The sequence below is a fragment of the Ceratotherium simum genome, chromosome X (genome assembly GCF_057802395.1).
Source record: "Ceratotherium simum simum isolate JZ-2026a chromosome X, ASM5780239v1, whole genome shotgun sequence".
NCBI lineage: Eukaryota > Metazoa > Chordata > Mammalia > Perissodactyla > Rhinocerotidae > Ceratotherium > Ceratotherium simum.
In genome coordinates this window covers 79,985,323-80,002,053 of record NC_141940.1, presented here as the reverse complement: position 1 = coordinate 80,002,053, position 16,731 = coordinate 79,985,323, and the positions used below count along the sequence as shown (strand labels likewise).

The following is a 16,731-nucleotide window of genomic DNA, read 5'->3' as shown; positions in this document are numbered from 1 at the left end:
AAAAGGAAGGCCATATCTAGCCAGAGGGGCCCCAGCTAGGTGCAGTGTTTAATTGTAAATCAGATATTCACAGTCACTGGGCCTCCTCAATAAAAAGAAGCTTCATTGGGAATAATTAAGCATGCTTTATATGTGTCTGCTGGGATTTCAGGCAACTTGAATCTCATCCTGTTGTATGGTGACTCATTCTGAACCAGGGAGCCCTGCTTTCTGAGAAAGCAGAAGGAAGGGCATGGGCAAAGTGAGGTCTCATTAAGATCATCCACCCCTGGGGACAATGACAACAGCTGTCAGTAATAGAAGTGGCTGTCAATAATCAAGGCAAGACAAAAAAAATGAGCTCTTCATTCCCAGCATACAGAAACAGGAGAACCCTGAGATGGAGAGGAGAGAGCAGTGGACGTGGAGTCAAGCTGACTAAGGTTCGGAGTCATTTCACCTTGAAGATCCTCAGTTTCCTCATCTGAAAAATGGAGCTAATAATGCCTACGTTTTCAGGGGTGCCATACAGACGAAATGAAAGAACTTATATAAAATGACTGGTACTGAATAGGCTCTCAAATAAACAGAGGGTAGTTCTTTCCCTTCGTTCAACTAAGCATTTTAATTTGGTCTAGTTCACAAAAACAAGAAAATAAAGCTTCATTTCATATTCAAATTGATTCTCAAGATGTTTTTCTTTTTTCAGTACTGTAGTTTATGTTTGAGAGAAAGAAAATGAATATCTGAATCTTCTGTCTTGGTTCAGTTTGAAGTTCTCTATTCTGATTTGGGACTCCTGATTGGGCTAACGTCCCAAAACCAATGAAAGAACGTTGTGCACAAATCCCTAATATGTTTATACTTATTAATAAATTATACACATTTACTACTGTCCATTTGTCTCTATATTACTAGTAAAGTTTAAGTTTCTCTCTTTTATTTAAGTAAAAATAAAAAGAAACAAAGCTTCTGTTTTTTTCCTGTATCCAATGAGCTATCTTTGGACATGACTAACTTATACTACTCACTCCTAAGCCTTAAGACTTTAAGACCATTTACCACCTTCCATCAGGGACACTTGGGAACCCAGACACTCTTCACCACCCCAAGTGAACTTCAGCATGAAAACAAGCCTAGGAATATGCAAGCTCATAGACTATGGCTTCCCAGTCTCACAAAGAGAGTGAGTGGGGCCAGGGAAATGGTGGTTAAAGGCAGCTTTACCTTTTTGTTTAGGGACTTTTCTCACAGTCATTGCAGCCTGCCTCTTCTGGTTTTCGGAAATTTCAAAGCCTATAACATAAAGATAGATGATTTTGTTATTAAAAAAAATAGACCTTTCTTAAATGTATAAATTAGTACAACTTTTCTGGAAGAGTAATTTTGGTAAAATGTATCAAAAGCCTTGAAAAGCAAAAAAGGAAAGTAGTCAGAAACCTGGACAAAGATTTAGCTACAAAGATGCATTTCACAGTACAGACGGGCAAAAAAAAGTGAGAACATGAGGTAAGAGGCTGTTAAATGGAGCATGGTTGAATAAAGTATGGTGTAAAATGGAAAAATATTTCACAACCAAAAGCAAAAATATAAAGAAAAGGAAATAATGAGTCAAAAGATAAGAGATTACAACAGAAAATGTATAGAGATAAGAAAAGTTTCAGAAGGATGAAAAAATCAAATGGCAAAAAGCGATTAATGAAATAACAGAAATGTCTGTGCAAGTCCTTTGCCCCTTTTTCAATAGAGTTATTTGGTTTTCTGGTATTGAGTTGTATGAGTTCCTTATATATTTTGGAAATTAACCTCTTATCAGATATATGGTTTGAAAATATTTTCTCTCATTCCATAGGTTGCCTTTCATTCTGTTGATTGTTTCCTTTGCTGTGCAGGAGCATTTTAGTTTGATGTAGTCCCATTTGTCTATTTTTGCTTTGTTGCCTATGCTTTTGGTGTCTTATCCAAGAAATAACTGCCAAGACCAAAGTCAAGATCTATTTTTTCTTCTAGGAGTTTTACAGTCTCAGGTCATATTGTAAGTCTTCAACCCATTTTGAGTTGATTTTCATGTATGGTGTAAGGTAAGAGTCCAATTTCATTCTTTTGCATGTGCATATCCAGTTTTCACAGCACCATTTGTTGAAGAAACTATCCTTTCCTCATTGTGTATTCCTGGCACCCTTGTCAAAGATATGTTGATTGTATATTTGTGAGTTTATTTCTGGGATCTCTATCCTATTACATTGGTCTTTATGCCTGTACCATACTGTTTTAATTACTGTAGTTTTGTAATATATTTTGAATCAGGAATTGTGATGTCTCCAGCTTTGCTCTTCTCTCTCAAGATTGTCTTGGCTATTATGGGTTTCTTGTGGTTCCACATGAATTTTAGGACTGTTTTTTCTATTTCTGTAAAAAATACCATTGAAGTTTTGATAGAATCGCATTGAACCTGTACATGGCTTTGGGGAGAATGGACATTTTAACAATATTAAGTCTTTAATCTATGAACACAGGATGTCTTTCTATTTATTTGTGTCTTCTTTAATTTCTTTCAGTAATGTTTTGTAGTTTTCAGTGTACAAGTGTTACATCTCCTTGGTTAAGTTTATTCCTAAGTATTGTATTCTTTTTGATGTAACTGTAAATGGTATTATTTGCTTAATTTCCTTTTCAGACAGCTTGCTGTTAGTGTATAGAAACACAATGGACTTTTGCATATTGACTTTGTAACCTGCAACTTTACTAAATTCATTTATCAGTTTTTTTTTTTTTTTGTGAGGAAGATCAGCCCTGAGCTAACATCCATGCTAATCCTCTTTTTTATTTGCTGAGGAAGACCAGCTCTGAGCTAACATCTATTGCCAATCCTCCTCCTTTTTTTTCCCCCAAAGAAAGTAGATAGTTGTATGTCATAGCTGCACATCCTTCTAGTTGCTATATGTGGGACGCCACCTCAGCCTGACCAGAGAAGCGGTGTGTCGGTGCCTGTCCGGGATATGAACCCATGCCACCAGTAGCAGAGCATGCGCATTTAACCGCTAAGCCACGGGGCCAGCCCCATTTACCAGTTTTAAGAGCTTTTTTATGGAATCTTTAGGGTTTTCTATATATAACACAATGTCGTCTGCCAACAGAAATAATTTTACTTCTTCCTTTCTGATTTGGATGCCTTTTTTTGTTCTTGCCTAATCACTCTGGCTAGGACTTCCACTACTATGTTGAATAAAAATGGTGAGAGTGGGTATCCTTGTCTTGCTCCTGATCTTAGATAAAAAGCTTTCAGTTTTTCCCCCTTGAGTATGTTTGAGCTGTGGCCTTTCATATATGGCCTTTATTATGTTGAGGTAAATTCCTTCTATACCTAGTTTGTTGAGTTTTTATCATGAAAGGGTGTTTAATTTTGTCAAATACTTTTTATGCATCTAAATAGATGATCATGTGATTTTTATCCTTCATTTTGTCAGTGTGGCATATCACATTAATTGATTTGCATATGTTGAACCATCCTTGCATCCCAAGGTAAATCCCACTTGGTTATGGTGTATGATCCTTTTATTGTGCTGTGAATTTTGTTGGCTAGTGTTTCATTGAAGATTTTTCCATGTATGTTCATCAGGGATATTTGGCCTGTAGTTTTCCTTTCTTGTAGTAGAAGACTTAATATTGTTAAAATGTCCATTCTACCCAAATCCATCTGTAGATTCAATGCAAGCCTATTAAAACCCTAGTGACATTTTTTACAAAAATAGAGAAAACAATCCTAAAATTCATGTGGAACCACAAAAGGCTCATAATAGCCAAAGCAATCTTGAGAGAGAAGAACAAACCTGGAGGCATCACACTTCCTGATTCAAAATATATTACAAAGCTACAGTAATTAAAACAGTATGGTACTGGCATAAAGACATATAGACCAATAGAACAGGATAGAGAGCCCAGAAATAAACCTACACACATGGAATCAACATATCTTTGACAAGAATGCCAAGAATACACAATGGAGAAAGGACAGTTTCCTCAACAAATGGTGCTGGGAAAACTGGATATTCACATGCAAAAGAATGAAATTTGACTCCTTCCTTACACCATACTTGAAAATCAATTCAAAGTGGAGTGAAGACTTAAATTTATGACCTGACACTATAAAATTCCTAGAAGAAAAACATAGGGAAAAAGTTTCTTGACATGGTCTTGGCAATGATTTCTTGGATAAGACACCAAAAGCATAGGGAACAAAGCAAAAATAGACAAGTGGGACTACATCAAACTAAAATGGTTCTGCACAGCAAAGGAAAGCAACAACAGAGTGAATAGGCAACCTATGGAATGGGAGAAAATACATTTTCAAACCATATATCTGATAAGGGGTTAATTTTCAAAATATATACGAAACTTCTACAGTCAATAATGAAAAATAAATAATGATTAAAAAGAATGGGCAAACGACTTGCACGGACATGTCTTCAAAGAAGACATACAAACGGACAACAGGTATATAAAAATATGCTCAACATCACTAATCATCAGGGAAATGCAAATCTAAACCACAACAAAATATCACCTCACTCCTGTTTGGATAGCTATTATCAAAGAAACAAAAGACATTAAGTATTGACAAGGATGTGGAGAAACTGGAACCATAATACACTGTTGGGAATTAAAATGGTGCAGCCACTATGAAAAACAGTATGGAGGCTCCTCATAAAATTAAAAATAGAACCATCATATGATCCAGCATTCCCACTTCTGGGTATATATCCAAAATAATTGAAATCAAGATCTTGAAGAGATATGTTTATCGCAGCATTATTCCCAATAGCCAAGATATGGAAACAACCTAAATGTGTCTGTCAATGGATGAATGGATAAAGAAAATGTGGTATACACATATAATGGAATATTATTCAGTTCTAAAAAGGAAGGAAATTTTGCCATATGTGACAACATAGATCAATCTGGAGAACATTATGCTGAGTGAAATAAGGCAGTCACAGAAGGATAATATTGCATGATTCTGCTTATATGAAGTATCTAAACTAGTCAAACTCAGATATAGAGAGTAGAATGGTGATTCCCAGAGGCTGGAGGGAAGGAGAAATGGGGAGTTGCTGTTCAATAGGTATAAAGTTCCATTTATATAAGATATTAATAAGTTCTAGAGATCTGCTGTACAACATTGAGCCTATAGTTAAAATTACTATATCGTGTACTTAAAATTTTGTTAAGAACATAGAGTTCATAGTAAGTAGTTTTACCACTTAAAAAACAAACAAACAGGGCTGAGGCCTCCCCGTGAGAGAGAAGAAATTCCGCCTCACAGCTTCAGCCCATGTACATGGAGTTCCATCCTTCTCATGATCTTCCTGCCTATAGATGATAGCTTTGGTCTATGTCCATGTGTTCGAGCCTACTTGTGATCTTCCATTCCTGACTGCCTGCCCTGCAAATTTTGGAGTTGCTTAGCCAGGCTTCACAATCACATAAGCCAATTCCTTGTAATAAATCTCGTAATAATAATACATCTCCTATTGGTTATGCTTCTCTGGTTGAACCCTGACTGATATAAGAAGTTATAGTTAGATTCCATATTCTTCACCTGGAGAGTTACGATAAATTAAGTTTATAATTTTATTTATTTATTTATTTTTTCCCCCAAAGCCCCAGTAGATAGTTGTATGTCATAGCTGCACATCCTTCTAGTTGCTGTATGTGGGACGCAGCCTCAGCACGGCCAGAGAAGTGGTACGTTGGTGTGCGCCTGGGATCCGAACCTGGGCCGCCAGCAGCAGAGTGCGAGCACTTAACCGCTAAGCCACTGGGCCGGCCTGATAAATTAAGTTTAAAAAAATCAAGTTACGGAGTAATATGTATAGCATAATTTTTGTAAATAAAAACTAAAAAGTCTTATGTGTATATATGTTTATATGAGCATAAGATAGGTACAGAAAGAGGCACACGAAATTAATACTGATTATCTTACACAGCATAGGAGTGACAGAGAAGGGAAAAGAATGCTAAACTTATTTATTACATTTCCATATGTGTTTAAATGGTTATTATGGCCATGCATTAATTTTATAACTAAAAAGCAAAAATAAAAAACATAAAAATTATGGTAAATCCATGACAGCCATAAAAATTGATTAAAAATAATAAATGATTTAGGGGAATGCTAATGATATAATTTTAAGTGAAAACTGAGGATACAAAATTATATCTATCCATCATGGAGAGGCAGATGTGGGGGGAGACAGAAAGAAAGATTCAGCCACCCTAGTTTTTTTACTTAGATAGGAAAAAAAGATGGGACGGAAATATTTCAAAATGTTTACAAAACTTATCTCTAGGTAGTATGTTCATCTGTGATTTTTATTTTTTTCTTGTATTTTTCTGTTTTTTTATTCCCTCCAAAATTGCCTACAATGCAAGTGATTTACTGTTATAATCAGACAAAAAAAACCACAACATTTTTAAAAAGATGAACATAGGCATGTCAGGAAGCAATTTCTAGAAGCTTTTCTATTAGAAGAAGATTCTTACACTTACAGGTTATTAGGGCATTGTATGGGAGACATTGTGTTGGAACCAGAGGAAATTGCGGGGATTTCCTAGTTGATCTAGAGTCTGTAGAAAGCACACTAAGATAATTCCTTTAATAGCTCTAACAACCTAGGCAGTGTCAGAGGCTGCTGCCACCTGTCACTGGGAGAAGCAGCCAGTAGCATTTCTGTACCACTCCACATCATGTCCCAATGCAGTGCTCACATGCTAAAAGCAATCTGACTCCAATGGGACTCAAAGTGAATTATCAATGTGCACTCTACCCAAAACCTGAGGAGAAGACTAGGATTAGACTAAGTAGTGTCTTTCTGATTATCCTTCCTTGCCTCTGGACCATTTCAATCCCCAACACTGAAGGATAGGAGACTCCATCTGCACCAGGACTCAATGGGTAGACCCATTTTTATAGAGGCAGTTTTTACCAACTTGAGCATACAGGTGTTTTAAGGTACAATTCCACCCCCATTTGGAATGGAGCAAAAAACAGAAACCATGTGCCCTCTCTGGGAATTACAAAGCCTGGCTGGTATTTTTATGCCAGCAAGGCAGGACGATGAGCAAGAGACCAGATAGTACTTTGTAAACCACTAAGCTACAGCCAATGGCATCTAAATCTCACAGTTCGGAAGCAGCATGAAAAATATCTCTACCAGCTATCCCCTCTGGTAAAGAGGAACAACCTATTTCAAGCCAAAGAGTATGTTTAGCGTGATTCTAAATCATGCAAGTGGTCATGGTTTTAGATCCTGTTGTATTTTCCATAATTTACTTTACAATATTTTCATATAGAAAGCGTGATATATACATGCACATTAATTTTAATCTATACTCTAGGGGCATTTAGTTAACATCTGAATTGCCCTAATCAGGAATACACACTCAAGAGGCAATTTGTTAACATATTAAACACTCAGAAGTCTTTGCTCCAGAGGCCATTACTACCAGCAGTTCAGTCACCTTAATGCAGGAGGCCTAATTAGCCTAACACATGTTAAAAATTAATTTTCATTGGTAAAATGAATGTTATTCAAGATGTGCACTGGCCACGAATGTCTTACAGGAACTTTAGACCTCATAAAAACTGGGTATAAGAATCCAATGAGGGCCGGCCCCGTGGCTTAGCCGTTAAGTGCGCGCGCACTGCTACTGGCGGCCCGGGTTTGGATCCCAGGCGCGAACCGACGCACCACTTCTCCGGCCATGCTGAGGCCGCATCCCACATACAGCAACTAGAAGGATGTGCAACTGTGATGTACAACTATCTACTGGGCTTTGGGGAAAAACGAGGAGGAGGATTGGCAATAGATGTTAGCTCAGATCCGGTCTTCCTCAGCAAAAAGAGGAGGATTGGCACGGATGTTAGCTCAGGGCTGATCTTCCTCACAAAAAAAAAAAAAAAAAAAAAGAATCCAATTAGCCCTATAGCCTATACCCTTCAGAAGGAAGCCTGAAGCTTAAGATTGAATATGGGTGCTATGTCTTGGCCCACATCAGAGGATTTTGCCAGCAGACTCTGACTAGAAAGTTAGCTGAATCCTGTTGCTGTTAACACTACCAAATCTGCCTTGACTAACCTTTTCACAGCAGATGCTGTCATGTATCTAAGAACAGAGCTGGAACTTCATTGACATTACAAAACAGGTTGTATGACTGCTTTTGTATTTGTTTGCTAATAAATGTTTGTACGTTTGGGAGAATCGAGCCTGAGGTTTGCTTTCAGTGTAATAGTCTTATCTAGTAATGAGACTGTAAGGGAGGCCAACCGATAACTGTCACTTAACCCTGACTAATGGAAACTGCTGGTATCTACCAAAAAGAATCTAATAATAGGGAACCACCAAAGTAGATTAGGTCAGTTTGCAACAGAAATCTTTCCTCTGCCTCTAGAAAAATGAAAACTAATTCAAATCCCCTATGTTCTTCACAGCCATATTCTTCTTTCTCCTCTCAGGTCACTTACCAATTTTTTCATCTTCCTGTACCATTTTCCTCTCTTCTCTAAAAGCCCTGAGCCAGCGTATCTTTTCCTCTAGCTTCTTGGCAAAGAATAGATGTATCTCCTCAGTCTCCTTGTTGTGAAGCTTGAAGGCATTCTTCATGCTGATATTGAAGTCATCATCTCTGCCATCTTCAATGTCGACTACCTCGTATTTATCCATGTCAATGCGGCCTTTGTAGTACAGGATGTCTCTCCGGATCAGGTCCTAGGTGGGAAGGAACAGAAGGCTTTTTGTTGGAGGTATGTGGAGAATGGGTACCAGGAGAGCTGGCACATGGGCATAGCAGGCCTCTAACACTGCCATTGTTTTGGAGTACTAATTGTGGTTGGTTTGGTCTAAATTTGGGCAGGTTAGCTTAGCAGTATGACATTGACAGGTTGGTTAAGTAGATGCTCTTAGAGAAAGCCTCTGTCCTACATCCAAAGACTGTCTCAGACCCCAGCATCAATCAATTTGTTTACAAAATCACTGATGGGAAGTAGGAAGCAGTAAGCCACACAAGCACTGCTAGCAAGGGCTTTTCCTCTTCCAAAATACTTACAAACCTTCCAGAAGTATGAAATGAGCTGGCTGGTTGCCTGGAGTATACTTAGGAATCCAAGCAGGCCTGTGAGACCTGCATATCAGAGGGGGAATAAGTGGTAAGAGTAGCTAGGTGGCCACAGGCTTCTGGCCAGGAAGGATTACCTGGGGAGGGTTGGACACTTAGCACTCTGGGGATTTTGGGAGAAGGCCTAGTCTGGAAGGAGAAATGGGGATATAAGTGAATAAAGAACTTCATATATTGACATGGATGAATCTCACAAATCTTACTATGTGAGAAAAATAAAATTGTAGATGGCTATAAACAGTATATTGGCTATCTGTTGTTATCATTGTTTTGCTCTCGGGTACACAGAATTGGATTAATCCTAACTTTCAGTCCATGAGACCTCATCATTAGTCCATTTGTGGTGCTCTTATTTCTCTATTTACTTACTTATTTACTTACTTTTAATAATATATGAAGTTTTGGTGAACTCGTCACCTAATCCAAAAGCTACACTACCAAGGCAAACTCCACCTTAAATCCCATGCTCATCATTCCCCTAGCTTCTTTTCTATATAGTTTTATCTCATCTATATCTATTACCCTTATATAAGGTTTAAAAACATACAAAACAATGCCACATAATATTTAGGGATACATACATATGTACAAAACTTCTAAAAAATATATGATAATGATACACGCCAAATTCAAGAGAATAGAGAGAGGAGAATGGGGAGAGGTGAGAAAGGAAGGGAAGGAGCTGAGAGGGAGCGGAGGAAGACTGTATTTGTAATAAATTATTTCTTAAGTTGGATAGTAAGTACACGGGTGCTCATTATACTATTTTTCTATCTTTTTGAATGTCAAATACTTCGTAAGTTAAAAAAAGAAAAACAGGGATGGATGAAATGACCTGTAGGATATAAGGTCTGATAAGTAACTGTCTCTCAGAGTGGTCTTTTAGCACCTCCTGCTCTCAGCACTGCTCTCAGCTTCCCCTGAGAGCAAACATACTGCTGGGACATGTGGTATGGCTGAGTCTGGCCAAGAAGGGCCCCAGGGAGCCCTGTCCTGACAGATGTCCTCTACTGCAGCAGGGGACCTTCCTGGTCAACTCTCCCTCCTCTCTGCTTGTATTTGGCCTTTCAGACAATCTGATAGAGTCAGAAATGCTCATTAATTTTTATTAACATTATATGGTTTAGTTAAACTATTCCCATTCTACTAAATTGCCTGACATGCCTCACTTCTCAGCTGCAGGCTACCTGCCAAGGATTTGCCTTTGGCCACTCACCTTCCCAATCCTTACTCTTCACACTGCATGGTAAACTGGGCTTTTCAGTAGGTCTGGGAAAGGCTGTCTTTAAGAATTCCCAACATAGCTCTGTCCATTTCAAAGCCCCAGGCTGGGAAATACAGGTGTTGTTGAATTGCTTTGCAAAAAATAACCATCATGTTGTTCTTTTTCCTCCCGTAATGATCGTGCATACAAATAAACTCTGAGTACAGATGGGTTCTGATCTGTTGGGTGCCCCTGGTATCAAGCTCACAAGAGAGGAAGAGGTCAGCTGTATAGAGTAGGCCATTGTGCTCCAAGCCTGTTTCAGAGCCTGGGTTCCTTTCACTATGCTCAAAGTGGACAAGCTCAGTCCTGGCCAAAAAGATGGGGTGGCTCCCATGCACTGACTTCCATAAGGCTCAGGAAAACTTTGAGAGACACATGCATAAAAAGTGGGCCCTGTCAGGCTAATCTAACTACAAAAGCAGGATAAGCTGAGGAGAATGGATCAATGTAATCTAGTTTGACTTCATCAAGTCTTGAAATCTGCCTTACAATGCATAATACAAATACACATCGACCTGGGAAGCCAGGTCTGGACCACACAGCTAATAGGTGCGTGCCCACTTGGCTAGAGCAAAGTCAACCTTAACCTCCCTCTATTTCTAACTTCAGCTTGCAGCTTCCCTTCCTTCCAAGTTGGTATGTCATAATCATTGTTAGCTTTCAAAACCTTTACTAGTTTCCAAAAATGGGAAGGAAGTATAAGATATTGGAGCTAAATTAAAAGCATCAAATGAACTTCTTATTGTTTCTTTAGGTATTTCAGGATAACAAAGAACTAGAGAGAATTCTGCCTCTGTGGCAGGGGAACAGGGCTAGAGAGATATGTCATTAAAATTATTCCTTTGTTTGCTCTTTCTGGATCCCCAGAGAGTTGAATGTGAGTTCTCAGGCATCAGATTAGTCATAAAGCCAAGTGTAGGGATGTGATAGGAATGATTAAGAATGACCTACTGTTCAGAAAATCCAATCAGAAAGGGTAGCTAAGGCCACGAAGCAGCATAGAACAGTGGCCAGAGCGTGAGTTAGAGTCCAAAACCCTGAGTTTGAGTACTAGCTGCTTAAGTAGTAGCTACTAGCCGTGTGGTCTTAGGCAAGTCACCTAACCTCTTTGAGTCTCAATTTTGTCAACTATGAAACTAGGAGAAGTCATCTTTACCTTGTAAAATGGTTGTAAAGTTCAAAACTAAACATGTGGTTTCCAGGTCATGAGGTCAGCCTCGTCCGATAAACATGGTACTGAACTTTCTTGCTCTCAGACCAGTGTTTTGTAACCCTTTAAAAGTCCTTTTGAAGGGGTCGGCCCTATGGCTTAGCGGTTAAGTGCGCACGCTCTGCTACTGGTGGCCCGGGTTCGGATCCCGGGCGCGCACTGACGCACCGCTTGTCCGGCCATGCTGAGGTGGTGTCCCACATACAGCAACTAGAAGGATGTGCAACTATGACATACAACTATCTACTGGGGCTTTGGGGAGAAAAAGGGGAGAAAAAGGAGGAGGATTGGCAATAGATGTTAGCTCAGGGCTGATCTTCCTCACCAAAATATAAAAATTAAAAGTCCTTTTGATAAACCTAAAAATCTCACTGCCTCCTTTAGTTCATTTAAACTTTCAAAATAAGTTAAACATTGTGACTAAAAATAAATCAAAGCAAAGGTAACTCTGAATATTTTAAAATTTACACAGCTATCCCACTGTCCCTGGAAATTCCATATACTCTTTCAGGGTGGGGGTGGGAATGAGTGGCATATGGTATTTGCCACCCACTCACCAAAATCACAGATCTATACTTAGGCTTACACTAATATCTCCTCCCTGTCTCAGTGATGCCTCCTATTCCAATCCTTCCAGCCTTCAAGGTCAAATTCACACATTCTTCCTTTTCAAAGAAGCCTTCCCTGACTGCACCCTCCAGCTCAAGTCACTGTGGTTTCCCTTTTCAGAATGCTAGCATCGACTACGAAGACTCTTACACAGTTGGCACTCAGCCACCACACTGCTGAGTTGCGTTAGCTTTGTTACACAGATTTTAGTTTTGTCTGCCCATTTAGGCTGTGCCCAGCACTGTGCCTTCCTTGGTCTTGCCTTACTCAAGGATTGTTCAGGGAAGGACAGCTGACAAAGCCTCAGAGGTTTCTCTGCTCAGCTTCTGCACATGGCAAGGGGACTCAGCCCTCCTGAACCCTGGTTGCCTATGGTTCTATCAGGACCAGGCTGCCCATATGCCACTTGTTAATGGTGGTCTAAGTGCTTTCATAGGGACATAGTGAATAGGTGCTCACCACAGATGCTATTTGGGTCATCACAAGTTCCCTACCTAAGTGGTGTTGTTTCTAATAGGATGCCAGCCTTCCTCCTTTTCTTTTCCACTCATCTGAGTTGAAGGATATTAAGGGAGCTAGTGCTTCCCCAGGAGGGCCCTGGAGGTCTGCAGACAAGCATCCAGGTCCTGGTTCTAGCCATGGCTCCAGCAAGGAGCCTATGCCCATCTCTGACATTACATAACTGAAACAGCTGGGAGCTGTTTGAATTTGGCCTCACTGGATATACACAGGGTTTAGTAAGACACTGCAGGACATCTTGTACAAATGACAGATGCTGCAATCTGGGGAATGCAACTGTTCAGGATTGCAACCTGCCTCACTTGCTTGTCAGTAAGGTCCTCCCCACCTCTTTAGAAGGGGCCCTGGTTATTCCCCGCTAGCCTGGACCACCCTGGTTTTCTCTTCGGATCTTGGGGAAGGCACATGGGACTGGACTGGATTTATATTTCTCATTATTGTATTCCAGAATCTAGAGTACATACTTAATAAAACAACAACAACAACAACGGCAACAGTGAACACTTAAACAGCACATATTATGTGCCAGACACCATTCTAAATGCTTTGCATTTTTCCCCAGCTTTATTGATGTATAATTGACAAATAAAGATTGTATATATTTAAGGTATACAATGTGATGTTTTGATATATGTATACATTGTAAAATGATCACCATAATCAAGCTAATTAACATATCCATCACCTCACATAGTTACATTTTTTTTGTGATGAGAACACTTAAGATCTACTTTCTTAGCAAAATTTCAAGTATGCAATACAGTATTGCTAACTATAGTCACCATGCTGTACATTAGATCTCTAGAACTTATTCATCCCGCATAACTGAAAGTTTTTACCCTTTGATTAACATCTCCTCATTTACCCCACTGCCACCAGCCCCTGGCAACCACCATTCTACTCTCTATCTTTATTTCAACTGTTTTAGATTCCACATATAAACAAAATCATATGGCATTTGTCTTTCTCCATCTGTCTTATTATATTTAGCATAATGCCCTCCAGGTTCATCCATGTTGTCGCAAATAGCAGGATTTCCTTCTTTTTTAAGGCTGAGTGAGCCTTGTGTGACTGTGTGTACATCACATTTTTTTATGCATTCATCCCTCGACAGCTAAATGCTTTGCATTTATTAACTTAATCCTCACTACAATCCTACAAGGTAGGTACTGTTATAACCCCATTTTATGAGGAACTGTAGATATAAAGCAGTTAAGAAACTTGCCCAGGAATAAAAGCTACTAAATGACAGAGCTGGGCTTTGAATCCAGGCTATCTGGCTCTAAAATCTGTGCTTCTTTAAACACTGTGTATACTGCCTCCCAATAAAAATTTGCTGAATGAATAATTAGTAACATTGCATATACAGTAATAGTATCAATAGCTAACATTTACTAAGTACTCACTATGTGCCAGGCACTGCAACTGTATTGTCTCATTTAACCCTTGCAACCTCCCTTCCATGTAGATACCATTGATTCTCATTTTACAAATGAGGGGATAATAATAGGCACAGAGAATTTGCCCAAGGTCACACAGCTCATGGGAAAAAGGAAATTGGTGTCTTCTTGTCTGGCCCTAGAACCCATGCTCTTAACACTATACTTCACTTCACTGCTTCCCACTATCTCAGGTGGTTCTTCTCAAAGACTTCTGAGATAAATTCTATCATCAGCCTGATTTGACACTGAGGAAAATAAGGACTTAAAGAAGTGGCCCAAGGTTAAGCAAATTAGTAAGAGACAGTAGAGTCTAAGACCCAGGTGTTCTGGTTTCAAATCCCCATCTTCTTTCTGCACTATCCCCATCTCTGTTGCTATTGTTGCACTTCTGAGTTGTCCCAAATGGCTTATCCTCCAAGTCTGGCTCTTCAGTGCAAGAAGAAATGCCCCAAGTGTAGAATATTCCTTGAACAGAAGAAGTCCTCTCTACAGCATCATTACATTCTATTTAGTTCTCATCCTCCCAGAATACGGTGAAAGCAACCTAAATATTGAGTACTTATGACACATGGGACAACAGAGCATGTCCAGACTGGCACAACTGAGGACAGAGGATACAGGGAAAAGGCTGTTTGGGGCAATCACATGGCTGTAGGAACATTAGTGGATGATTGACTGAGGAGAGGGGGAAAGCAGGAGAGCTCCTTTCCCCAGTAAAAAATGAAAGGGAAATAATGAAAAAAAAATGGGAAAAATCCCCCAAAGCAGCAAAACAATTCCCAATATAATCATCTCAGGAAGAAAATAACAAAACACATGCAGTAACTAAAATAACAGTGCAATGAGATGTAGAGGAGCAGAGACAGTCATTGTAGAAGACAAGAGGACAAAAATTCTTATCTACATTTTTCAAAAGAAAAGTGACAAGGAAAGAGGGAGGATAGCAAAAGTTAAAGAAGGGATCACATAATATCTTTTCCCACCTAATCTAATAGCCATTTAAAAAGTATCTTCATAAATATATTCACATACACACATATATGCACACTCTGAAACAAGCTGCAAGTTGTTCAAGCTGTTCTAAGTAGCTTGGGCAATCCCAACTTCCAATGTACAAAATGGGGAAGTTTTTGCATAACTGACTGGGAATTAAGAGAACCTTAAGAGTTGGATGGGAACTTAGTGACTGGGCTAAATAATCTCAGATAGAGATCAGATAGGTGTGTCAATCTCTCCTATACTACCTAGCAGGTAATCATCTAGCTCATTTTTGGATATATCTAGTGATGTGGACCTCACTACCTTACAAAGCTGCTTACTTCTGAGTCGGGGGTAGGGGAAGACTAAGATTAATGAGCACCTACTAAGTGCCAGGCCCTCTGTCAGGCATTTCACATGCATTGTTTTCATTTAATCTTCACAACAATCCTGTGGAATAGTTATTATCCCCATTTTACAGATGATAAGGTGGAGGTACAGGAAGTGAAAAGTCAATCACTTGAAATTACATAGTTAGTGAGTCCCTGAACTAATGAACCCAGAATTGTCTGATCACAAAGTTTATGCTTTATCTACCTCTCCACATTGCTTCTGTCTGCAAGGAAACTGTGGGAGAATCTGAAGCACCAGGCTGAAATCCAGATATTCTCTGTCTAGTGCAATCCTCCCATCAACTAGTCTAGTTACTGGCAGGATAAAAACTGAGTTTTATGTGACGTGATTTGCTCTTAGGAAACCAATGCTGAGACCCTCTGGTCACTGTATCTCTTTCTAAATGTTTATAGACTGTTTAATAATCTGTTATAGAATTCTGACAAGCTCAATGGCAATAATGGCATAGAGGTTACCAGTGTAGAATCTGGAGTCAGCTTGCCTGGATTCAACTCCTGGGTCCATTGCTTACTAGCTATGTATCACCTTGGGCAAATTATATAACTTTTCTTTACTTCACTTTACATATCTCTAAAATGGGAATAATAATAGTACTTACCTCATAGGTTTGTCATGAGGATTAAAATGGGTTAACGAATGTAAACGGAATCATAGAGGCACTCAGTAAATGTTAGTTCATTATTATTTTATTGTCAATCTGTATTTTCTAGACTCCTTTATGCTTTGAAAATGAGTGCATTTTCCCATTTATATAGTGTTCTCACAGATCTCCTGGGGCTCATGATTCTGCTGACTTCCTACAGCAATTCCACTGGGGACATCTGAGAATTATTTCATTGCCCAGTCATGCGTATATTTTTAAATTACATAGCACCTAAATTCCATTAGACTATAAGCCCCATGAAGGCACAACTAAATGGCACAGAGCAGGGGCTCAATAAATACGGAACGAAAAAATGAATTCAGAGCAGTGAAGTGCTTTCTTAGAACCTCAAATACTTTGGGCTTAAATTCTCACTCAACAGGTTTATGCTCTTTTTCCCTTGACAGAGAAGTTTTGTGTTCCTCTGTTACACTGAACTATCTGCCTCAAGGAGGGGGTTGTCAGACTATCACTTCTTTTCTTTCTTTGAATAGAT

The 16,731-nt window shown here is 39.2% G+C and overlaps 1 protein-coding gene across 10 annotated transcripts in view; it reads right to left on the bottom strand.

Moving 5' to 3' along the window:
• The window catches only part of ARHGEF9 (Cdc42 guanine nucleotide exchange factor 9), a 247,901-nt gene that overhangs the window by 27,481 nt on the left and 203,689 nt on the right, over positions 1-16,731 (bottom strand). For all 10 annotated transcript variants that reach the window (XM_087426403.1, XM_014794896.2, XM_014794899.2 and 7 more), the window contains 2 exons: positions 8,504-8,747; positions 1,207-1,275 (listed from right to left, as the gene is read on the bottom strand). In XM_087426403.1, coding sequence (XP_087282529.1) covers positions 1,207-1,275; positions 8,504-8,747 — 313 coding nt within the window. The remainder of the gene's footprint in view (positions 1-1,206; positions 1,276-8,503; positions 8,748-16,731) is intronic.